Here is a 25,972-nt window from a genome sequence, read left to right as displayed (position 1 = left end):
CGCAGTAAAATTCTCTCTGCTTCTGAGAACGACTCTCTTTCTTGTCATTTGAAAAAACACAGAACATGGAGGAAACAACTACAAATGTCCACTACGGAGGTCATTTTTGAAACACTTAAATACAGTTAAAATAATTCAGACAATGTATTAATGTGTTGTTAAGAGACTTGTATAAAACATGCCAACAACATTTCAAGCCAAAATTTACCCAATAAAAATATCATGCACTTACTTTTAATCTTCCCATAAAATGAACTAGCACTGATGACACCATTTTCCTTAATGAGAAACAGAAAGGTACCAACGCCCCACTCCTTCACATTTAGTATCATTGAAAAGCCCTAAATGTCCTCTGTAGATAACAAAATTAGTTAATTCAGTGGTATGCAGTTGGTGGAAGATATTCAAGTTTACAAACACTGTCCACAGAGGACAAATTTGAACTACTGGTAGTCAGGAGGTTATGTAGTTTTTATATAATATTACTCTCTGGTATAAAATTAAACATGCATTTGATAAAATCAACAAATCCTGCAAATGGATGAAGAAAACCAGCAAACTGCTTTCCTGTTTACTATCCTTAACTATGCAAAGAAATGCCATAAATATGCAATCATTTGTGCACATTCTGCCTTCGTCCCTGCTATAACGGACAACTTATCTCTTTGATTTGTTTTAGAATTATTACAACAGTTTCCATCCAAGTTGAAAGACAAGAGCTAAATTACGACATGTACTGGAACTTGCTAGCAGATCCGTTTTAGCCGACGCTTCAACCAGGTTCTTACAGCGCCAAAATCAGCAAATGAAGCTCACAAATAAGCGTGAAACTTAACTCGCTTCCAGTAACAAAAAGATTATCTTAGTGTCTTCAAACAGCACAAAACACAAAAGTTACCACAAAACCAAACAGCGACGAGGCAGACGAAGAGCCAACAACAACTTATTGTCCCTGAGGTTCAATAAGAGATTCATCTGAACATGTTCCTTTGTCTAATTAGTGCAATCACATTGTATTATTGGTCAGTAAGTATTTCATCTTGTTTTTCTTTTCTGTGACCAGGATGCTGCAGGTGCTGCTAATGCTTGATCAGCTGAGGGTGAAATGGCTCCTTATTCTGTTCATCATGTGCATTAACTCAGGGGACCTATTCCCACCACTTCATTAAGAGCATGTCTGCGTGACAGAAATCCTGATTTACTGATTAAGATCAACCTTTTAAGTTGCAAACATTTCTAATTTCTTAAAACTAAATTCACATTGAAATAAATCAATGTAATTCACTTAACAGCTTAATTTTTCTTCCCTTCCAGGTCAGGATTTCTTCCTGCATCTACTTAACACTAGAGAAGTTAAATTCAAATGTTGTCAACTTAGAAATTTGTGTTCATATTCATGCCTCATACATATTGCTTATTACAGCTTTACTTCTATCCTTGAATTTCTTGTCGTTTCCTACTTCATTGATATCTAGCTGCTGGAACATCTGCATTTCTCTGATAAGGGATCAATAAAAGTGATCACATCTTACAATAATAAAGTAAATAATAAGGAAATACTATAGTAAGTACATACTTCATTTTTTATGAATAACCAACTTAAAAACTTGTGTTCATGCTACCAGTCATTAAACAAGTGAGTTTAATGGAGTTTGTTGGTTGAACACAATTTTATTAGAAGTTATCTTAACTAAAAAAGACTGATTCAAATGTTAGTTTTTATCTTTAAGTGTTCCTTCTTAGCATTTGATTGACTTTAATTTATTAAATCTTCGTCAACTTAAACATTTATGTTCATAATTATGTTTAAGCACTCAACATTTGAAAACTCCACTTAAATATCACAAATATATCACACTAATTGGAACCACTAATTGTTTTTTTTAAATAACCAACTTATAAAATTATGTTTATGCTGCCAGTCACTAAACGAGCTCCAGTTAAAATGTCTAATTCCTTCAACTCAGCGTACTTTGTAATTCCATTAAAAGTCGTCATAACTCAAAGAGACTGAAATTTTTGTTGAATCTAAAAATCATTTTTAGGCGTGTCTTCTTCTTCGGTTGATTGACTCAATTTAATGACTGGCAGCATAAACACAAATTTATAAGTTGATATTTCTGAAAAATGAAGTTGTTCCAACTCCTGTGGTATATTTGTGTTATTTAAATGAGATTTTCAAGTGTCATGTACTTAATTATCATTATTATGAACATAAGTCTTTCAGTTGATGAAGTATTAAGAATTTAATTGTAGTGAAAATGTCAAAAATGTCTTACAAAAAAACTCAAAAAACAAAAAAGAAATTTATTCACATTTTTCTTGTTGAGCCTAAATATGATCTTTTCGAGTTTATCTCTACCTGACAGCCTTGTCTGCAGGAGAAAATGATAAAACGAGTGACCAAAAATATAGAAATTAGTATTTGTCTAACCTCAGCATGTCTTCATCCAATCATTGAGTGTTTTATTTTGGATCTGTGGGTTTTGTTCTTGGCAAATTGAACTAAACAAATGAAATAACAGCAGTGAAGTAAAGTTTGCAGCCCAGCCCGAGCTCAGCCTGAACACACCTGGAGAAAACATCCACCCAGGTGAAGCAGAACATCCCAGAGCTTCTATTATTGACCTTGTGGACGCTGGAGCTCCACTTAGTTGGAGGGGTGGTGCTCTGCACGGTCAGCCCGAATGAAGCACCACTCCCTGGGCATCTCCTCCATCCTCATCATGGCCATTATCTGCCTCTGCAACGTCCTCCAGACACGAATAAAAAGCGCAGACAAAAGAGGACAGCTGGCCGAGCGAACCGTCCGCTCTGCCTGCGCACAAACCGGGAACAGCCGCTTGTTACTCACCGTAACGCAGCTCCGAGTGCGGCCACCACCTCGTCCGATTTCCACCTTAAATCCCCCCAAAAGACGGCGAGAGGTGCGAGCGAACCTCCGGCTGCTGCTGCTGCTGCTGCTGGAGGAAGCGAATGTCGCCGATGTTCCGCTCGAGAGAGAGAAAAAAGGAAGGGAACCCAAACAACTCTCCGCTCGCCAGAAGAAGAACCAGAAGAGGCAGCAGCACTCCTCCTCCGAGCCGAACTGCTGTCTCTTTTCTATCCCATCCGCCGCTCCGCTCGGCTGCGGAGCTTCCAGGAGACTCGTCGCTTTCTATCCGCCACTTGGCATTAAAGGCTGCGCGCAGCTTTCGCTTCTTTTTTTTGCGCACCAGTCCGTCGGTGTGTTGCTGCCGAACAACAACTAGCAGCTCAACATGACTGCAGCGCTGACAGGCTGGGTGGGCTGGGTCCCCTCCTCCTCCACCTCCTCCGCCTCCACCGCCTCCTCGCCGCCGCGCAAAGTCAAGAAATCCTCCGCAAAAAGTCCGCAAATATAAGTAAGAAACGCGCTTTACATAACAACAGCAACAACATCCTCATCCTACTTCGGTGCTGGAGCATGTGATGGCAACATGGTGAGCCTTTTAAAGGGGTATCCACGCGTAACTGCAGCCAGGGGTGGTTGGTTGGATCCTCCTCTTCCTCCAAAAAGCCTCAACTTTGTCGGAGAGATGCGCTGAGGAGATGATTGGACCCAGAGATGAGTGTGAGGAAGCCTGGAGACACCTGAACACGAACCAGAGGGTCTCAGATGATCCAGGCCTTCATGTGGAGCCTGAAGAGTCACGTTAAATTCCTGATAAACCTGAACATATCTTAGTTATTTTCTCATATAAGCACACATTACCTCTTAAGCAAGAGGTCTGGGCTTCCCTTTAAGAGGCACATGGGAATCAAATGCATGAAAAATCCCACTAAAGTAAAATAAATGCAGTTAAAGTAGAATGCACTGTAAAAATAATTCTGTTAAAATACAGGAAATATTGGTGCAAGAATAAATACATTACACAGCTGAATACTGCAACACCGAAAGCCTTTGAAAATTAACAGAGCGTGTAACATGGTAAAAAAAAAATTACGTACTTTACTTATTTTTATTGGCTCTGTGCCAACATCTGTATGTTAAATTCCTGATAACCTTGAACATATCCTAGTTATTTTCTCATATAATTACATTACATACCTGCAATCTAGAGACTTTCCTCTAACGAATCCCATTTAAGTAAAAGTATACAGCAGTTAAAGAAGGATACACTGTAAAAAAAAAAAAGAATATATAAATAACACTTAAAATCATGCAGCAAGGCTACCTGTAAAATACATCTAAAAATGTATTTTAAAAAATGGTGAAAATAACAGAAAATATTTGTTACATTATATTTTTTTGCTAATACTAATGCAGAAAAAAGTGTAATTTTACAGTCAAATGCTGTAAAATAATGAATTCCACTATAAAATAGAGATTGTTGATTATGTTTGTAATTTTGGCCTCTTTTTGTGTATTTATTTATTTTAATTTTGTTACAGCCACCATGCAATACCTTTTGTCTAGATATTGTCTGTAATTAAACAAAAGTAAAGGGAGTGATGAGCGTCAGGAAGCCTGGAAACACTTGAACACGAACCATCCATCCATCCATTCTCTATACACCGCTTTATCCTCACTGGGGTCGCGGGGGGTGCTGGAGCCTATCCCAGCTGACTCGGGCGAAGGCAGGGTCTCAAATGATCCAGGCCTTAATGTGGAGCCTGAAGAGTCACATTAAATTCCTGATAAACTTGGACTTATCTTAGTTATTTTTTCCTATAATCACTCATTACCTCTTCAGTGAGAGGTCTGGGCTTCTCCGTGACAAGAAATGCATGAAAAATCTCACCTAAGAAAAGTGACATGCAGTTAAAGTAGGATACACTGTAAAAATAATTTTGTTCAAAAAATCTGTCTGAAACGTTGCCTGTACAATACACTGCAAAATTCCGGGATACTTTAAAGTTAAACGATTGAAAATGATTTTAAAAAAGAGCAAATGTCTGTAAAATAATATTTTTGCTGATTTAAATGCGGTTTTAAAAATGGTAATTTTTACAATCAATCACTGAAAACAAGACATTACCATTCATAAAAATATGTTGTTGTAAAAACTGTTTAGCATTTTGGCCTCTTTGTTTTGTAAGTTTGTTTCACAGACAACATTTAAATTAATATGTATATCTTTGATTTTGCTAGATATGATCTGTAATATGATTGGGAAGATCTGAAAAAAATCATACATTTTTTTCAACCCTTCATTTACATAATTTTTATTTCAAATGACAGCAAACATCTGTAAAATAATTATATTTTTTGTAAATGTAAATGTAATAAAATCAATTTTCAGTGTGGTGGCTGTGGTCCAGGTGGTTGTCCAATAATTGCACGGTTGATGGTTCGATCCCCTCACAAGCTGAAGTGTCTTTGAGCAAAACAATGAACCTGAACCTGAAGTTGCTCCTGCATTTACACAGATATTCAGGAACTGCACAGAAATCTGAGGCCTCCAGACGTGATTAATGGGATAAGAAAGAAGAAAACACAAAGTTCTAGTCCAGCAGTCTGTTTTCAGTTACACTCTAGTCTTTCTTTTTCCCTGAGGTATTGGATCATTGGAACATTTATCGAAAAGTGAGGAGTTTAGATGGAAAAATCATTATTTGGTGGAGCTGTTAACAACACCTAGACATCTGAAATGTGAGCCGACTGCACACTGCTGTTTGGAAGAAGCCAAAAATGTTTTAAGGTTTAATCTGTAGCTATGAATTGTACTTTTAAAACTTATTATATCTATTGTGTCAAATCTACACCGTAAATAGCAGTGTGTGAACTCGTGTGAAAAGTCAAATTGAAGACGTGATGTTTTTCCTTTCACATTCTTCCTTGTGAAGTTTCCATATCAATCAGACATTTTAGTGTTTTTTTTCTCTTTTCTGTAACTTGTCTTCATTCCTTTAATTAACTCCACAGATAAGTGATTTTTTTTAATAACTGAGAGTTCACCACAAGTGTCAAACACATCTTTTATTTTCATTAGCTGGTAATTAAATGTAATTCTTGCACAAAGCAATTACTTTTAGCAGAGTAGCTTAACAAAATGGTACATTTTGATTACTACAGCTGCTGCAGATTAGCATTTTAATGACGTTTTATGCAGAGTTGTAGCTGAGGGACCACAGCTCACATCCAAGTTGGCTCCTACATCATATTTTCTGATTCGATTTAAAAATATTAGGGTCATATGAAATTTTTGTTTTCAGTCCTTAGAAGGTTGAAACCCTGTCTCCACCTTAATAAATCCATAGTCGTCTTTTGAAGTGAACATTTTTAGTTGTCATAGCAGGGAAAACGTATTTTAATAATAACACCAATCAAAACCGAGCCATGTTTGGATTAGGAATGGATTCAACTAAGGACACAGCCCACTGACACGTTAAGGACTTGCCAACCCCAGCATAGCCAAACCTTAAAACACACCCTGCTATATTATCTACTTTCCTTTAAATGCAATGTTAATTTACTAAATTCACATCATGCTGCATCGAGGGAGAATTGGAACTAGCAATTAAGATTATAAACTCATGAGGAAAATATTTACTGAGCTAACAAACCGAGTGAAAAAAAGCATAATTTTCTCATAGACTTCTATAGTCTGGTTTCTTTTTGCAACCAGGGGAGTTGTCCCCCTGCTGGCTGTCAGAAAGAATGAAGGTTTAAGGTACTTCAGCAGTGGCGTCACTTTTCCGATCATCTTTTACATACAGTTTGTGTTCAGAATCAGGAGGTTCCTATTTATTCTCTGTGCATTATTTGGCCTGAGGTGAAAATTTCAGCGGATTCTCAAACCAAGACAAACCCAGAAAAGCTGAAAACATCAAGTTTTCCAGTTATGAACACCCTTCTAAGTTGTTTTCTCCTACTTATCAAATGCAGCCCACGAGTGTAAATATTGCACAGATGTTTTTTTGACGCCTCCATTAGGTTTAGGCACAGCAATGACATGGCCAGGGTTTGGATAAAAATAGAGAACCTTGGTTTTAACTCAAAGGCCATTGTGTCTTCTTGAACCATCCATCCACTCCCACCTCCTCCTTTAATATACGTCAAGGCTCCAGAACTACATCATATCCAAAAAAAAAAGCGATTTAGCCCCCGCAGACCCTCATATTAAGACGTCCAACTTTGCAGCACAAATACACATATTTACAAAATGGTCTAGTTCTGAACTATGCAGCTTTTCAAAGTCACTAGTGTGGCTGGAAACTAGTTATAGATGGGATTTTTTTTTATGCAAACACAAAGCAAAAATTCAAGTTGTTTTTGTCATAAAAGCAGGGTTGCAATTTAGATTTTCCACCAATTACAATCTAGTGACTATTTAGTATATTTAATATAAATAATGAATTGTGTTGTGTGTGTAAAAACTCTACTTTATCATACAGTGTCGACATTACACTGAAACAACACTGATTTATGCATTTGGTTGTAGCTATGATCACAAAGATCCCTTTAAGTGGTGCAACAAATACGTATTTTCACCACTGATTATTCTGCCAGTTATTTTCATGATTCATTGATTATTGATTTGGTCACTAAAATGCCAGGAAATAGTGAAAAATGCCCCAAAGTCCAAGATGACAAATGTCTTGTTTTGTCCACAACCCAAAGATATTCAGTTTACTGTCTTAGAAGAAGAAAGAAATCAGAAAATTTACACTAAGAAGAATTCTTTCTCCTACTATCAACTAAGCAATTTGTTGTTTCTGTTCTACTTAGCTGAAACTGCATTTTACAGAGCATATTTGTAAAGAAAATTGTGATTCAGAATTACATACAATCAATTTAAGAGCAGTCAGTGTTGTAATTTATTAGGATGAAACAAGGAAAAGCAATTGATGCTATTTGACTGATAATTACTGGATGCTGATGAAGGACTTTTAAACCGTCCAGGCTCGTTGTGCAACGCTCAGTTTCCCCATTTACTGCCAGTGTAGGGCTTATCCTTAATTACATGCACACTGTGGGATTCCCAATTAAGCTGAATCAGGATGCAGGGCTCGGTTAAAGAGGACGGCTGCTACCTAGACGGACCACCGAGGACGAAAAGAGACAAGCTTGAACATGAACTGATCCTGTGAAAGCAGGAGGGTCCAGAAGCCCCCCAACCCATTATATCTGTGCCTCTAGTTACCCACCACACAAAAACTGACAATCATTGATTAGATTCTATTTACTCACTTTAGAATTCTTTACATACAAAAGTGCTTCAGGTAAGCACACTTAAATGGCAAAGTTACATACTCTTGTAAACACCAAAACAATTTCTGATTTCTAGAGATATGATCAAACCTACTCAATCAAAAATAGACATACAGCAATGCCAATAGAAGTGTCCTTTGGCCATTTTCACCTCACTCAGGTGGATGCCACCCACAAGCTCCTGTTGTATCTTTGACTCTCCTCTCCACATAATTAACACAGTTTAACTAAATGTATTGTCTTTCTCACACAGACTTGTTTCTTCATCACAGTGCACAGGTTCTTGACAGGGTTGAAGCCAGGACTTTGAAGAGGCCAGTTTAAAACCTTAATTCTAGCCTGATTTAGTCATTTATTTATGACTTTTGATGTGTTTGGGGACACTGTCTTGTTGAAACACCCAACTGTGTCCAACATCAACCTTCTGACTGATGAGGTTTTTCTTAACAATGTGATTCTTCCTTCTTTATTATCCCATTTACATTGTTCAAAGCACCAGTTCCACTGGCAGCAAAACAGCCCCAGAACACTGCCACCACCATGCTTGATGGTAGGTTTGGTGTTCTTGGGGTTAAAGGCCTCACCTTTTCTCCTCTAGGCAAATTTCTGGTTATTTTGGTCAAACAGCTCAATTCTTGCTTCATCTGACCACAGAACTTTCCTCCAGAGGATCATTTCTTTGTCCATGTAATCAGCAGCGAACTTTGGTGGAGCTTTAGGGTTCTGCTTATAGAGGAAGGAGACAACTTCTAATTCATTGCAGACCTCCTTTCTGGTGATTCTTGGCTGACTCTTTGCCATCCTGGCCAATTGTCTCTCAGCAGTAGGTGATAGTTTGTGGTTTCTTCCTGATCAGTGACACAAATGTACCATGAACTTTATACTTATAAACAGTGGCTTGCACAGATGATTTGGGATCTGAAGTGTTTGAAATGTCTCTAAGTGACTTCCCTGACTTGTTTCAGTCAGTGATTTGCTTTTTCAGATCTTTCTTGAGCTCCTCATACTTTCCCAGTGTAGTTTTTGTGGCTGTTTAGTGAGTTTATCAAGTGGACCCTATTTAAATTGACACAAAGGAATCACCAGCTGTAGTCAATTATAATCACTCACAAGAAGTTTAGAGGTCATGCCATTAAATGCATTTGATTAACCCAACTTTCTACACTGTTAAATATTGACATATTTAGACCACAACATCTCAGAAGTTGCACATATGCTTTAATTATCCTCTTGGAGATGTTTAAGAAACATGCACCGCCCGGGAATCGAACCCAGGTCACAAGAATGGGAATCTTGCATGATACCACTACACCAGCGGTGCTGTTGAAAAGCATTCTTATTAAAGATTAAAAATCCAAATCTGTGTTCACAGTTTCACAATTCACAACACATAAAGTCAAAGGCCATAAATCACCTCCTGTTTTAATTGAGGTGGTTGATGCTGACCAGTGGAAAAAACAAGTCACTGCTTTAAGTCAAACTCTGTTCTGGTCTCAAGATGAAGCTTTGAAAAGCTCAGAGGTAAAACTTTAATGACTCCCAGCCTTCAGTGTTTCCAGCAGCCTCTTGTTTTTCCCTCTATAATGAGCCAATCACTGATTCAGATTCATGCCATCTTTGAGTACTTGATAATGAGGTCAGTGATGCAGCAAAGCTGGAAGAGAGAGATGCGATACAACCTTTGCTTGATTCTGGAAAGTTGTATCTCCACTGAAGTCTTTGGCAAGAACACAGAAGCTGCAGATTTCCATCTAACTTTTAACAATGGCTGATGTTGCTGTCAACCTCTTGAGTTTAAGGATTGTTATTTCTTGCCTAGGGCTTGTGGGTAACGTATTTCTTATCCTGTCCATCCTTCAGACCAGATTCTCCCGACTTAAATCCTTCGAGCTGTTTCTTCTGGGATTGGCAGCAGCAAACCTGGAGGAAATAATCATCATAAACATCTATGACGTTGCCATCCTTCAAATGTCCTCCCTTTCTGCTGGGACCTGGTCGTGTCGCCTGCTGAGGTTCATGACTGTGTTTGGTGAAATCGGCAGCATCCTCTTCACCGTCCTCATCAGCATCTTCCGCTATCAGAAGTTGAGAGACGCCGACAGGAGGGTGAATCTCCCGATATACCTGGACAGCATCCGGTCGGCCTGGATGATGAGCGGGGTTTGTGTGCTGCTCTCAGTGCTGCTCAGCCTCCCCACGTTCGTCCTGGACCTTCAAGAGTCGGTGGTGAACATCACCAGAAACAGCAGCGGTTGTCCTCCAGACTTCTTCCAGTGCAGCCAGACTTCCTGCCCCCTCCTCAACCGAGTGTACAAGTACCTGTTCACCATGATGTGCTACCTACTGCCCCTGATCGTCGTCACGGTGACTGGCTGCCTCATCCTCACGGTGCTGCTGAGGAGGAGGAAGACGGTGACTCCGGTGGTGAGCGTTAGCTGGTCAAACCATCTCAACAGGAAGAGCAAAGATCCAAAGCTCCAGCGAAGCACCGTTGCTGTTCTGGCAGCCATGGTGTTATTCCAGGTGGAGTGGACTCTGTACCTGGTCTTCCAGTGGATGTTTAGCTCGGGTGACTCTCATTTTTGGGCTGAAATTGAGTTCCTTATCTCGACTTCCTACACATCCATCTCTCCGTATGTGTATGGGGTTGGAAATAACCTGTTCTCCCTTAAAAGCTGTAAAAACAAGTGATTTTTGTGCTGAGGTAGAAGAAAATTCCATTCCAAATAAAGATACTTTTTGTGATTACATGTTATCAACTGACAACTGTATTATGTTGCTTCAGACTTCAGTAATACGTCTTTTAATAAAAAAAACATATTACAGCATTTTTTTTTTGCAATTGTAGACCTTTTTTGCCATCAAAAATGAAAATTATAACACTGCATTGATACAATTTGTGCCTTTGAATGCCAGTGCTTTTAATAAAATGTTATTATCAGTCCTATTTTTTTTTACATAAATTCATATTTTTTCCAATCAGGTTTTGAATTTGGATGCTTACAGGACAGGATTCTTACTCTTTGGGCTGAAATCAAAGTTCTTCACTCATGCGGAAGCTTTTTGAGCAGCCTTGCAATACGGACAATAAGGAGGAGTGTATGTGGTGCAGAGTAACCTAAAATGAAAGTCACAAACTGACTCATTCTTTCAGTGTGATTCAACACGTGGCAGCTGTATCTGTGTACTACACTACAGGGTTGTGCACAAACCAGCACGGCCTGTATTTACAGCACAATAGTAAGTGGGGAAAAGCAGCAGTTCTGTCCCTTAAAACATCTCACTTTCAGAAGCAGCACAGTTTAAATCAGCCCATGTAGAATGTAAACACATGGTTTGATTATGGTATGATATGAGGGCATCTTGGTTCGGCTCTGCAGCATCAATGAAAGTGAAAGTTATTACAGAAAGGTCACATATCAGTCATGGTAGCATTTTTAATGTAACTTGTCCCTTTTTTCTTGGATTTATTTCAGAATAAATCACTGCTGATAAGAGATTTAAGGTGCCTTTAAATTGCTGTTATAAAATGTGTAATATACGGGTATATTAAAGACCTCCTCCCATGAAAATCAAGCTTCTTACCTTGTTTACATGTCTATATAATACTTTCTACATGCTGAAAGACTAATGAGCAAAATATGCAAATGCTTTTCAGAGAAAGTAACAGAGTAAACTTACACCTCAGTCATTTTGAGGCAAGAAGGAACTATAATGCAATCGGAAAAGCTCATTTCCAGTTTAAGGAGCTCAGGATCGCGTCTCTGCTTTTTGCAGACGATGTGGTTCTGTTGGCTTCCTCAGACCTTCAGGAGCACTGGAGCAGTTTGTGGCCGAGTGTGAAGCAGCGAGGATGCTGATCAGCACCTCCAAGTCCAAGGCCACGGTTCTCGGCGGATTGCTCCCTCTGCGTTGTGGGGGAGTTACCCAGTAGCGCAACCAGGTACTACAGCTAATCTACAAAACTTGAATAATGCCATATTTAGGAAAATGGGTTTGAGTATCATCAGGTACTAAATGTTAAATGACTCAGACCATGACCAAAACAAAAACTTGACACCTCAGACTGAAACATCCATTCATCAGCTCTACTCGGTTTATTCTGCCGAGGGTCAAAAGGTCAATAAAAACAGACAAATGACCACGAAAATTCATATTCACACCTGCAGCTAATTTAGAATCAACTACAAACCTTTCATGCATGTCTCTGGACCGTGGGAGCACATGGAGAAAACCATTCAGGCACAGGGAGAGCATGCAAAAGCCATGCAAACGGGGTTTAAACCTGATCAGCAGGTTTGAATGAAGAAGCAATGCACCACCTAATCTACTGCCTTCACTCCTCCACACACCATAAAAAGTGTTTATACAAAGTCTGATGAACCGGATGCTTTGTGGTTTAAAAATGATTCATGTAAAAGCCATAATAACATTCAAAGGCTAAACAAAATCAGTGTCATTATTCATTCAATTCATACAGTTTGGCAGCTGTTGGTATGAGTTTAATTCTTTTTATATAAGTAAGAAAAGTCACACTTAATATTTGTAGAGATTTGTTGTTGTTTTTTTTTTATTTGGATGAGCTGCAATATTAATACAGCGTCAACAATCAATCCAACAAGTTTAAAGAGTGGAAAACAATCAGATTTTTTTTTTTACAGTGTTGACAGTTTTTAGTGGTTAAGTAAAAGTACTATAAAAGTATTAATTTACAAGTGTAAGCCATTACTTGAGTAAAAGTATGTATTATCACAAAACTGTACTTACTTACTAGAAGTAGTCCATGCAGAAAAATCTCCTGTGACTCTTCTGTTGCTATATATTGTATGATTAGATTCTTATTATTTTTAGTGCATTAAGGTCAAAGCAGGTTTTCACTGTTGTAGCTGGTTGACGTGAAGCTCTGACTGCATGATTATTTTCATTATGGATCAATCTGTTAGTCATTTTCTTTACTGTTTGTTTCTCTCGCTTATAAAAAAATCGCAAAACTGTCAGAAACATCAAAACAGTCAGTTTTATGTCAACTAATCATTTCAGTTGTGCTTCTATAAACTTTGAAACATGATATTTTAGAAACAGTTTCTATTTTCTGTGCAAAAATCTTTATTTGTAAAGTAACAAAAGCAGTCACACAAATGTAATAATTTAAAAAGTACAATATGTCCATCTGAAGTCCATAAAACATTTAATTAATTGATCAAATTTTATTTCTACGGTGATGATGGTTACTATATTTTCACAAAATATAAGATGTTAAAAAAGACAGTTGAATAACATAATATATTGACCCACATAATTTCAATCTCTTAATTAAATGTTTCTGCCTATCATCCCATAAAACATATATTTATTGTGCACAACATTTTATTTTTTAGGCACAATACTGTTGTGAGTACATGTTGTGTCTGTGTGAAGTGAAAAAGCAGAAATATTTCAAGGAGGTCCAGGGAGATTTTTTGCACTCAGGCATTGCTTTGTGTGTTGACTGAATAGGAAACCTCTTAAAATCCGCCCTACCTTTTAAAACACACGCGGATTCTGTCCCTATTCAGTCAAAGGTGAATTTCTGCGCAGGTTGCAGGTTTAACTGAGCTTTTTTATCTGCACAAATCGTGTGCAGCGCATCAACACGGGATTTCCACGTGGAGCTCCCACTTCCTCGTCCTGTTAGACTCCGCCCTGATCAGCAGCAGACACTCGTTGGTCGGAAATGCTGCTTAGTTTCACCTGCATGGAGTGAAATGAATGACGTTTTCCTTGTGGCAAAACATTTAAAAGTTTTGCTTTTCTTCTTGTTCTTTCAATCCACGAGTGAGAAATAGCAATGAGTGTTTGACAAAAGCAGCTGTGAAGATGATTCACCACTTTTAGGTTATTTATCAGTTTTTCACCTTTATTTTCAGTTAGAGCATGAACCATTTGCAAGTTAATTTCCATTGCATTTGAGTTATTTCACTCTACAAAGAAGAATTTGGTCACATATAGACAGTGATGCATGTTAGGAGACCTCAGCTGTGTTTTTTATGCATCATTTCTGTAATATTTTACAATAGTTTGTATTGTTTCTTGAAAATGCAAACACAGAAGAATTCCTACAAACAAAAATCTTATTAAACGTGCTAAAATGGATACAAATTTAAACATGCTTATACATTTTGTTTTACTGGGCTACATTTCTGCTTTGGTGAAGCCAACAAAACAGTGTTCCCGTGCAATAAAATTCTGTTGTATTTGGGTTAATGCTTGTTTTCGCTATTTTCATCCCGAAACAAAGTGGTGCGCAGTTCTGCGGCGTCTTTACGCACAGTGAAGCCAAAACCAACTGACATGAAGAGAAACTGTGACTCGGTGTCTCGACATGCAAAAGGGGCAGTGGTTCTAATGTGTTGTAAATTAGATTTTTAACGGGTTTTATTGAGGCCTGAGCCTCCGTGATGGAACCACCAACCGGTCCAGCTTCGTCCTCGGGGGGAGTTTGCGCACTGGGCTGCCTGGAGCTGGTACCGCCATGGTGGTGAACGTGCTAAGTCACGTGAGTGTGTGTGTGTGTTGTGCGTGTGAGAGGGAGAGAGGGGGTGAGAAAAAGGTGGAGAAGTGGAGGAAACACGCACAGAAAGTGTCGCGCTTTGCAACACTGACGCGCAAACTCGCACACGAAGCCGCGTAAAAGTCGAGGAGGAAGAAAAAGGAGGAAGAGGAGGATGGAAGCGTCCGGGATGGCGCTCGCACCGGACTCCCGCTTCCCTCACGGCCCGGGAATAACGCACCATTGAGAGAGGAGGGAGGAGGAGGAGGGGTGTTGTGGGGGGTGGAGGTGTCGTGCATGCGCTCTGGCTGCGCAGCGTGCACTCTCCGGGTCGGAGCTCCGTGGCGTGGCTCCGCGCTCGGCCTCCATTTGCCACTTCGCGTTTGTGCTCGAAGGGATCCTGCCGAGGCCGCTTCCAGCCGCGACGACCGACCACCGCGCAACAGTTTGTGGAGTTTCCACCGGAGGAAGCGCGTCTTCCGTGCCGCCGCCAACCGCCTCCGTCCGGGGCCACGAGGCTTCGCGAAGCCGAAAAAAAGGTGAGACTCGCTTCTGAAACCTGCAACTTTTCCAAGTTGCTCGAAGCGGCGGAGCGGAGCGGCCTGGCTGCTGCTGCTCTCCGCGGCGTGTGAGGAAGAAAGAGCCGCTGTGTGGCAACTCAAACCAACCGCTTTGTTTTGGAGGGAATCGGCTTGGTGGGTTTTTGGTGGAAACGCGCCGGTTTGATGGGCTTTTATTCGCTCTTCGGGCTGATTAACACCTTTCGGGCTGCAGCATCTTTGTACTGGTGTGACCGGGAGCAGCGGCGGGGGACAGCACGACAACAACACCGGCTTCCTCTAGAGATTGGTCGCTTTCTGTCGGTTTTATTGGTGTTTCTAAAAGCAGAAAGCTGCGTTTTGTTGCTTTCGGTTGGAATCAGGCCTGTTTGCGTCTCATCAGGCAGCCGATTGGTCAGAAACGGAGAAGTTGTCAAGAAAGCAAAGTCCACTTTTCTCAAACTGCCAGCAGAAATGATTAAGCTCAGCTCCAAAACACTCAGACAGCAGTGTCTGTATTCCAGTATATGTACATACAGTAGAGTCTGTGCAGCATCACTGTTTTCTGGAATCTGCACTATCAATAGAATTTATGCAATATCGGTATTTTCAGTATTAATATTTGCTACTTATGCAAGGATTTCTGCAATTTCGATGTGTTTCCACATATAGAAAACCAATGTCTAGTTTTTCTACATATAGGATCAACTACACTTTAATATATTTGTGGTTTATTTATTGGTTTTATTAATATTCCCTACATTTTTAAAAAATGTTGCTGCTAAAACACTAAAATTACCCAGCTGTGGGTTTATTACAAGATTTTTTTTCATCTTATATGATATAAAAGTGCTTGTAAGGGGTGCTATTTATTTATTTTTACTAGTATTCCCAACTATTTTGTGTATTTGCTGCTAAAACACTTCAAAATTGCACAAATGTGGGATTGTTAAGAGATTATTTCATTATAAATTATATAAAAGTGCTTTTCAGGGGTGCTGTTCTTCAGGTGATAGTTTTCCCCCATTTTAATTATGCGTTTTAATTTAATTAGTGGATTGATGATGACATATTGCACCATTCAGCAGGTGAAATTGTCATTTATTGATGTTTATTAGCACACCTATGTCCATTTATCGATTGCCTCTTGACTATTAAATTAGTCACCAGCTATTTTGATGAACAATAATTCAGTTTAAAACTTCCTATTCTATTCTAAACATGAATATTTTCTGGGGTCTTTCCGCCTTATTTTAAACCAGGTTGTGGACAAATCAAGACGCATGTAATCTTGAGCAATAAGGAAACAGACATTTTTCACCTTTTTCTGATGTTTTGAAGTCCAAACAACTGAATGATCGATCACAAAAGTAAAATTCACATTAACCAACACTGAAAAAAATAATTACATGCAGTCTTAGTGTTAAACTAAGGCTGGGAAGAGCTGTTCTTGATTTATTTTTTTGGTATTTTGAATGGATAATTAATTGAAGCTTTACTAAAACTAGCAAAAAAGGAATCATAGCAGCTGCAGCTGTTTGACAAAGACAAAATATGTCACACCATACCAATATAAACGTAATATTTTCAAATGGGGCCTATAAATTATATTCTCCCCACATAATTTATGAACTTTTTAGTACAAAAATAGCATTTTTATATTTGATTCAGTGGGTATTTAATGGAAAAAAATGACTATCCCTACCAAAATTGTGACTCCTACACAATTTAAATATGGTAATATTACAAAGCTTTCACCATGAATATAATTCCTTACTGCTTTATAATGAATTCAGTGTAACTAGAATCTACTCATTCATTGCAGCTCCAGCACACCAGCTCACCTACAACTCTGCTCAAACTCTCGAAATTTACTCTATAATACACGATATCAGGTTTTTATAATGGAGTAATTCAGTCATTCATGTTGTAAATGCTGCAAAAGAACAATAATACAGAAAGTCCCACCTTTTAAATGGACAGGTTGTTTTCTTTGGTTTGTTTTTGCAATTTCCCTTCATTAATCTTCAAGTTTCTCCAAAATATAAACATATCTGACATCTTGGATGATCCCTGTGACATAGCAGGCCTTTATATATAGGTATTTATGCATGTTTTCATGTCAGATATCTTTTATAATTCATGTTTTACATACCTGGTAAGAGAAGTCAGCATCAGCATGCCCAAAGACCTCTTGTATCCACGGGTTGTAAATAAATTATACTTTCTCCATTAGTAGCTAATTTATTTTTCACGAGGCCGAAGTCCCAAAGTTCCTCCGCTGCCGTCTGATTATTACTGGACACAAAGAGCTGTTCTCTGAATCAAACGGATCAGATTCTGAGGAGTTTGATGCTCAAACGTTCACACAGCAGCGGCATGAGAAACCGGCATTTGAACAAACTTTAATTTTAAATTACGTTAAGTCAATGCTTTGTATTGACCTCACTGATGTCTTCATTTAAATGAGCAGGAATTGTGGTTCTATTAAAGACTCTGTCAAGTGAAATTAATTTTTTGACCTTGTTTACGTGCCCATACGTTGGTTTTTATACACTAGGAGACACATCATGAGTGACATATGATGTAAACAAAGCAGCAGCATATTGTTGACCAGCTCAAAAACACAAATTCAGACTTGAAGGGTTTGTAAGAAACCAATACACAACATGCAGGACTGTCTATATCATTATTCTTTAGAATTTGTTTCTGTTTCCAACATGTTGGCTGAATTTCCCCAATAGTACAACTTCATTGTTTAATCTAGAGTAATTTTACAGCTTCAGTCATTCGTGAGCAGCTTAGAGTAAGGTCTGTCATGGAAAAAGAACTTCTAAATGTGTAAGTTTAATACACAGAGATAAGTTTTAGTGAAGAGGACTTTTTTTTTTTTTACAGTGTTTTAATTATTGTTTCCCTATTTATGTGCATTAAAGGGGTGGGCAAAAATATTACTTATACACTTATAAACCACATTTTAAACCCACAATAATAAACATTAAGTCGATTATCAGTTTTTGACAACATCAGCAAACAGTAATAATGTAAAAGCTTGATCATATTGTTCTCTGTTAGCGATTAAACTCCCATTATAACACAGCAAATAGTAATAATTATGATTTATTTAGGCATTAGCAAGTTTCAAGATGCCAAGAAAGATATGTAAGTACAAAAATGGAAAAACACCAAATTTACTACATAGTAGCTGGAGGTCATTAATCCTCACAGAAGACTTTGTCTTAGTGCCCCTTTACTAACAGCTACAATGCTTTTGGCTTTTTTCTGTAGCAGCAAGTTTCAAGATGCTACAGAACGCAGATACTCAATACAAATGCAGACAAAACAACAAAATAAAATGAGCACAGTACAAAGGATAAAACAATAGTCGACTGACATAGTAACATGCATACAAGTGATATATCTTTTTAAGCAAGGTAGAGAGAGATTTGAAGGTTAGTTAAGAGTCAGATTCAAGATTTTTTATGTCACATGCTTCACAGTATGTTCCGTAAAATGCAAAACGGCTGTTCCCCTGTGCAATTACAATGAGACAGATAAAATAACATTCTTTAAAAACCATAAAAAAATTAGACAGAAGTCACCACATTGTAAATACCGGTAATAAGATGGAGATTTTGATGCTACAACTCGCTGCAAACTCAGTTGCTATTCAGCCAGTGCTTCTTCTGTAAATTGACATGGAAACTGCCTTAAAGTTCAGGTAAAATTCTCTGCAAACAATTGTACTAATTTTCAACCATTTTGTAGTGAAGCGGCATGTTGTTGGTTTGTTTACATTTCTCAGTGCATCTTTCCGGCTCTTATTTCCTTTCTGCCAGCGTTTGTTCTGCTCCGATGAGCTCTAATTGCCGTCGTCTGTCTGCATTCATTATATTATTTTTGTCCTTTTTCCTGCCAGATGATTCTGTCTGATTTAATCCTGAATCTGCATGTAGCTGCTGTGTGCTTCCAATAATGTTATTTTTTCTGTGTTTTCAGGTGTCAGATGCAGTGTGACGATGTCCGACTCTGAACTTGCCTCCATGGAGGGCAGTCTGGTGGCGGAGGATGAATCGGGGAGTTTTTCCATCCCATCTTCAGCTCCGTCCTTTCCTGCCACTGCTAGACATAATTTCAGCAGTGAGGCAGGTATTGAGAGCAAAGCTGTTTCCGTTGCGAGTCATGACTTCAGCTCTGCCCTGTCCTCACCTGCTGAAGCCAGTCCAGCCAAACCCGCTGCGACCTCCACCTCAGAAATCAGCCCAGCTACCTCATGTATCGCCTCAGCGTCCGACTCGCTGACCTGCTCTGTGACGAGTCTCACGTCGGAATCGTGGGTTTCTTCAGTGCCGTCCACAACATTCGGCACGGCGGACTTGGAGAACAATTTTCCTGCCGTGCTCACCTTTAAAGGCATCAGCGTCACGTTGGAGAACAACAGCGTGTGGAAGCAGTTCTACAGCTGTGGAACCGAGATGATTCTCACCAAACAGGGACGCCGCATGTTCCCGTACTGTCGTTACCGCCTGGCTGGACTGGATCCAGACCAGCAGTACAATCTGGTGCTTTCTATAGTCCCATCTGGTCAGTACAGGTACCGATGGAGCACCTCCAAATGGGAGATCCACGGACCGGCGGAGCATCAGAGTCAGGGTCTGATCCGAGCCTTTTCCCACCACTACTCACCGTGTCGAGGTTCCGAGTGGATGAGCTGTTTGGTGTCGTTCTACAAGCTCAAACTAACCAACAACTCCCAGGACCAGGACGGACATATAATCCTGCACTCCATGCACCGCTACATCCCCAGACTACACGTGATCCCGGTGCTGGATGGAAACCAGCCCACAGCAGATAAGCCGGTGGTAATGGGACCAGAAAGCATGACGTTTACGTTCCCGCAGACCGAGTTCATGGCCGTGACGACTTACCAGAACTTTAGGATCACACAGCTGAAGATTAATCACAACCCGTTCGCGAAGGGCTTCAGGGAGGACGGACACAACCCTCGTCTGCAGCGGGTCAGCACCGAGGCCCAACCGGTGGTGAAGACGGAACCTCAGGAGTCAGATTTACAACCTGCTGAGGAACCCAAAGAGGACGAACAGGAAGCAGTGGATCTGAGGTAGGATTTGTTTGAATTTTCTCACTAATACTTGCTTTATCGATGAAAAATTGCGATTTTTAGAAGCTTCTGTCATCCAGATTTGTCCAGAGAAGATCTTCACAATAATACAAAACAGTGCACTGTGTTCATTCAATGTCATCGTATCCACCCAGACCATCCCAGGGCTCTAGACTAACTTTTCTTCCTAGGAGCGCAGTGGCTCCTAACTTAAAATTTTAGGAGCGCAAACAGAAAATTTAGGGGCGCACACCAAAATCGACTTGCAAAGTAAATATTCACGTTTCCTCTCATTTTAACTGTATTACTGATAAATACTTGCACAATAAATGCAGAAACTATGTTTTCAATTCACATTTTACTGTGCAGCAGTTGACACAACATAACAAGAAAAGCACTCAGAGCGCAGTACTCCACCAAGGCTGCTCAGTTTACGTATCATTTCCGACGGATGAAACCTTTATGCATGTTATGTATTTATACTGAATCACATGTAAATTACTCTTAGATCAGTTCATCAATTTTGGAAAGCCTTTGTTTTGCTAGTGTTAAAATAACCTTTCCCTCCAGGCTTTTATTTTGAAGGCGTATTCTTAATGCTACGAACTTTGGTTTTGTGACCAATACACCCTGTGCATGATAGCATGTGCTAGTTCCAGTTGAAAAACTCCGGGTGCTACAGTTGCTTCCGGTCCCGCTTACAGCGCTGTCAAAATGGAAGAAGCCAGCAGTACACTTTACTTTTCCAGATGCCTAGGCAACTTGCCTAAAATTTCTGTTGACAATGTTTATCGTCTCGTTGATGATTTTTCGTCAGCTCCTCAAAGCAAATGGGAAAAGGGATTCAGATTTTATATATCCCAGTATATACATAACTTTGAAGGTAAGTGGCATCGCATCCTACATAACTGGCGCTAGCTTAACTGTAGGGCTTGCCAAACATGTACCTTATCATTTTATTTTCTAGTATTTATACATTACTATTTTTTGCTTAGTTAGCTACTACGTAGAATCCACGTTACACTTTAATCTTTGGTACTTAGTCGAGTTCAGCAAGGCATTTTATATTTGTAGTTTTGTTTGAACAAAATGACAAATAAATGCTTGGATTTCCTCTATATTTGATTAGGTGTCAAAACGGAATAACAAATGACTGAAGAGTGCACGGATTGTTGTTATAGTTTATCAGATATTTGCTGTTTGATCAGTGACTATGCACTAATATTCCCGATCCTCAGCTCAGTGTGAAACATTTTTTTTCGTCTAATTTTGGCAATCTACTGAGCCCACAAATGCCGGTCTTTTGGAAAACGTTGAAGGCTTATAGAACCGTTATAAACACCAGAAGCCGAACATAATGGTACACTACAGTACCTCTCATATCGACCTTGAACGCGCTGAAATCTGATTTTTTTGTTTCGCCCATAAAACAGTGTTTTTCTTTTTTGATTCCATGTTATCCATGCTGTGAAATAGCCTCCAGAAGGACCTGTAAGCCCTCCCGGTCAGAACCCGGAAGTTAGCATTTTGACGTGCACAGGGTCTATTCAGCGCACAGGAAGTGGTTCTCTAAAAAGAGGTTTCTTGACATGACGAAGACGCTGCTGAAAAGTCCGAAAATTCACATAAAGATGAAAGAAAACAGTTCCACGCTGTTGCTGTCCAGCAAAGGATGTGTCTAAACTTAGAAGCAGCTGGAATCGGAACAAGAATGTTCAAAATAAGGCTGAACATAAATAAAGGCTTTGTGAATCATCAGAAGCTTCACCGTCATTCATATAGCTCTTCATATCTATGGTCATTCGTCCCCCGCTTTCTTCTTCTTTGGTGTTCGTCTTCTTTCTTCTTCTTTTGGAGTTAATGTCGGTTGGTAAACCAGCTCATTTTTACATTACTGTATACTGGGCTGAAGTGTGGAGCAGAAGTTTGTAAGCAACAAAAAAATATTCAATAGTAATTTAAAAAGTCGGCAAATTTACTGGTCGCACATGCGCAAATAGATGAAAAATTTACTCGCACTCGCTCAAATTTTTGTCGCAAAATGCGACCATTTAGTCGCAGTCTGGAACCCTGCGTCCTCCTATCCATCACCCACCAAAGCAGACCTGCATTTTTGGATTCAAATCAGTCACTGTAGCACAAGAGGTAAAACACATGAGCAAAGAAGACATAAAAAAATCTAATGGAAAATGCACGTCATAAGTTTATACATGGTACTGGGCTACATGTTTCTCATTTGCCTCAGTTATCAAGAAAAGCTGCAAAGCAGCATAAAAATTACCATACTGTACCTTCTCTCGCTTGGGATGTTTCATCATGCTGTTGATATGTTGAGATTACATGTGGGGTTATATGCAAACAAAAAACTATCTGAGGCCTTTTGGATTTTTTTTTCACTCACGTTTTACTACTAATAATTGAAAAATAGGTGGTTATTATGTGAGTATATAGGTTGTGTTTCTTGTAATCCAGATGTTAAAATGTTGGCTTTCAGGTCTGTTAGTACATACATGTTTTTGTTCCGTTATTGCTGCAGTGTTTATAATAAAATACATTCTGGGTGATCATTTATGGTGCAGCTATATACGAATAATGAGTGTAATAATAGGAACAAGTAGCATATTAGATATAGGGAAGTCTAGTAGAGTGGCTCCTAGTAAGAACAGTTGCTGAAATTCTGATTGACAAATTTGATGTTTTATAGAATGACATCTGCGTAGTTGTAGGTAATGGGTGGCCTTTTCCCAATTCAGCTGCTGGAATTAATTTATTAAAGTATCATTACAACAAGCTGCATCATCACAAATGAATGTTTTTCTATTGGGATCATCACTGAATCATTTTATGTCTTTAGTGTCAATAAATGGGTCAACATATAATTGATGGACTTTTGAAGTTCATAGGATATATCTTGCATACATTTTTATCATAAGTAAGAAAAATGTTTTTTGTTCATTATGATCATGTCTGTACAAATTACATAATTATTTATGATGGAAACAATTATTAATTCATTATGAATTAAAACTGACTGGATATCACTGAAATGTCAACTAAATAACCATCTGAATCTAATAATAACCACCTTCTAATTAACTAAACAGTAATAAAATAAGCTTATTAAATTGTTTTAATTGTGTTCTTTTTATTAAGTTGGGATATTCATGACAGATGTTTATTTTTAGGCAATATATCAAATTTTATGTGGAAAGTAACAAATAAATCCCTTTCAACTAAGTTACCCATTATAAAAACACCTCTCCAGGAAGTGTGTTAATTCCAGATCACATGACCTGCTCCACATGATGTCATTTCCTCCTGAAGAAAAGACTGGAAGACTCCAAGGCTTTCTGTCTTATTTATTATAATGTAGTGTGTGAGTCAAGTGTGGATTTATCGCACGTCAACAAGTTTACTACAATATCTTTATAAATAACTTTTAATTTCAGTTTTCCTCAATTGTATACATAATATTTAGAAGAATCTTTGAGTAAAAATGCCATGTGGTGTTTGGCTATAGGCGGCCATGTTGATTTTACGCCTGAAAACAGCAAAAATGCAGACCTGCCAACCTGTATGCATTTTGCGTAGAAGGTACGCAATTTGACATCAAAATACGCTGGTACGCTCCGCCTCATTATACTACTCAAAAAGCTGCAGACATCTGCGAGTGCTGTTAGAAATGTGGACGTGCAATACTCATGCCTGACAAAACGATGCAGCAGTGTAGTGGTGCAATTTCAACCAATCATCCTAGAGTAGCCGAACCCTTGTTGGCCCGCTGTCTTCTGTCCTCTGCCTCCCTCCGCCTCTCTCCCCGTTCCCCGTGCCCCCACCTGCAGCAGCTGGCGGTTAAAACGGTAAAATGGTATGTGTGTGTGTGTGCACGCGTGAGTGTACGTGTGTGTCTTTTGGCAAATATGTACTGTTAATAACATTACTTTCACATTGAAAATACGATGTCATATCGGGGAAATAAGCACGGAGAGTTTTTTTCCTATCGACATGAGCGCGAGCTCTGTGTGCGTGTTTGCGCGTGCATGTTTGCGCGTGCGTGCGTGAGATTAAGTGGTACTCAAAATATTTCGCCATGGTTGGCAGGTCTGAAAATGTCAACTCTGATAAATGTGAACTATGTTACAAAATGTCCCACAATTATATATTGATCCAGATAATATTTGTTTATATGTTTATTGCAGCACAAGGAATTCCAGCATCTCTGCTTGTCCGTCGAATGCACCAGAGGTCATGACCAGACTGGTGCTGAAGCCCATCATGTCCAACGCTTCTGGTAGAGACAGACCATTTGTCCCCTGCATCCGAGGCCGACATGCCCTCGGTGAACTCGTCCTCGTCGAAAAACGAGAAGAACCCAAAGAGGAACCCGTCGACACCAGCGTCACCCCTGAGGCCCAGCGAGGCTTAAAAATCTGGACGGTGCCCACACCGAGGCTCTTCACTCCGGTCTTCTCCACGTCCACCCCGGGTTCATCACCTCGGTACTGCAAGAGGAGGAAGAGGATCAACAGACGCTGGGCGAATTCCCGGGGAAGAGAGTGGAAGGCAATGGCTGCCTCCCCCACAGTAGCCCACAGCCCATCATCGACAGTCGCTATGCAACCGGAGCTGGATGATGTAGAAGGCCTGCTGTTTGTGTCATTTACCTCGAAGGTGAAAATACAGCAAGTGACTGCAAAGAATCTTCATTTTATCCAAACTATGCTCCTCCAGTAATCCGTCTACTCAAAAATAAGCGTGTTAAGTTCTTTGTTGAGGCTCCTCACTGTCCTTTAAAGTATTTAAATGTATTTTTATGTAACAGGAAGCTCTTGAGGGTCACGTCAGGGACAAGTCGGCCTCATCGCCAGCATCTCCAATTTCCTTAACAACGCCAAAGGAGTCGAAGCAGACGAGTGAGAGATGTAAAGATCTATATTTATTTGAATCTTCTAAGGGTTTTATTATTATTATTATTATTATGATATTTCAACTCACCTGTAATCAGACATTATTTGACCAATTTGTCCAACAATATGTAAACAGATTCTGAAGAAATTACATGAGAAATAACAGAAAATTTCAGGTTTTGAGGTTCCGAGATTGTTTAATCTGCTTCAGTGCATGATAAAAAATGCTGAAAGTGGGCTGATGAGCAATTTCATTTCGAAAAAAGGATATTGTTTGATATATCAAGTGTTTGATATATATCAAACAAAACTGTCAAAGGAATTTTTATAAACATCCATATTTTATGCTGTAAGATTTTAGTCCAATTGTAGATGGTTGAGCAGGAATTGTTGTAAAAATTTGATGATTTGACCTGTTCTTGCGTATTTTTTGCCTGTTTACGAGCAGGTTTGATTCCCTTAATAGATCTACTTTATTTGCACAAGTTAAAAGTCATATTCTTTATCTGTTTTGAACACTTCTGTGCTGCTTTAGTGGAGGTAGAGGTGGAGGTGACTCCAGAGACTGATGAGGAGAAAATTGCTCGATTAGAAGCTGTGCTGCTGAACGACCTCCGACTCCTCAAACACCGACAGGTCATCCATCCTGTGCTGCAGGAGGGTCAGTTCGCAAATAAACGCCCTGGTGTTTGAGCAGGT

General features: G+C 39.3%; 3 protein-coding genes and 1 non-coding gene across 4 annotated transcripts in view; 2 read left to right on the top strand and 2 right to left on the bottom strand.

Annotated features, from left to right (window-relative positions):
- LOC110951389 (bromo adjacent homology domain-containing 1 protein) overlaps positions 1-2,979 on the bottom strand; it is a 38,498-nt gene extending 35,519 nt beyond the window's left edge. Inside the window, 1 exon segment of the mRNA XM_022194423.2 lies at positions 2,855-2,979. The gene's annotated coding sequence lies outside the window, so the exon portion shown is untranslated.
- Positions 2,980-9,426: 6,447 nt separating this feature from the next.
- Positions 9,427-9,497, bottom strand: trnag-ccc (transfer RNA glycine (anticodon CCC)). Its single transcript has one exon. It is a non-coding gene; the product is annotated as a tRNA-Gly (tRNA).
- Positions 9,498-9,940: 443 nt separating this feature from the next.
- Positions 9,941-10,867, top strand: LOC110951380 (gonadotropin-releasing hormone receptor). The gene has a single exon (XM_022194406.1). The coding sequence runs from the start codon at positions 9,941-9,943 to the stop codon at positions 10,865-10,867; it is 927 nt and encodes a 308-aa protein (XP_022050098.1).
- Positions 10,868-14,715: 3,848 nt separating this feature from the next.
- Positions 14,716-25,972, top strand: part of magl (MAX dimerization protein MGA-like) — a 31,865-nt gene continuing 20,608 nt past the window's right edge. Inside the window, exons 1-5 of the mRNA XM_022194422.2 lie at positions 14,716-15,244; positions 19,244-20,366; positions 24,566-25,037; positions 25,189-25,288; positions 25,809-25,934. Of these exons, the coding sequence (XP_022050114.2) occupies positions 19,264-20,366; positions 24,566-25,037; positions 25,189-25,288; positions 25,809-25,934 (1,801 nt within the window). The 5' untranslated portion in view covers positions 14,716-15,244; positions 19,244-19,263. The remainder of the gene's footprint in view (positions 15,245-19,243; positions 20,367-24,565; positions 25,038-25,188; positions 25,289-25,808; positions 25,935-25,972) is intronic.

The sequence above is a fragment of the Acanthochromis polyacanthus genome, chromosome 16, assembly GCF_021347895.1.
Source record: "Acanthochromis polyacanthus isolate Apoly-LR-REF ecotype Palm Island chromosome 16, KAUST_Apoly_ChrSc, whole genome shotgun sequence".
Classification (NCBI taxonomy): Eukaryota; Metazoa; Chordata; class Actinopteri; family Pomacentridae; genus Acanthochromis; species Acanthochromis polyacanthus.
Note: the sequence above shows the minus strand (reverse complement) of the source record. Positions and strands in the feature narration are given on the sequence as shown.

Excerpts from the sequence above, each read along its gene's own strand:
- LOC110951380 (XM_022194406.1), top strand. The coding sequence starts at position 9,941 with ATGGCTGATGTTGCTGTCAACCTCTTGAGTTTAAGGATTGTTATTTCT.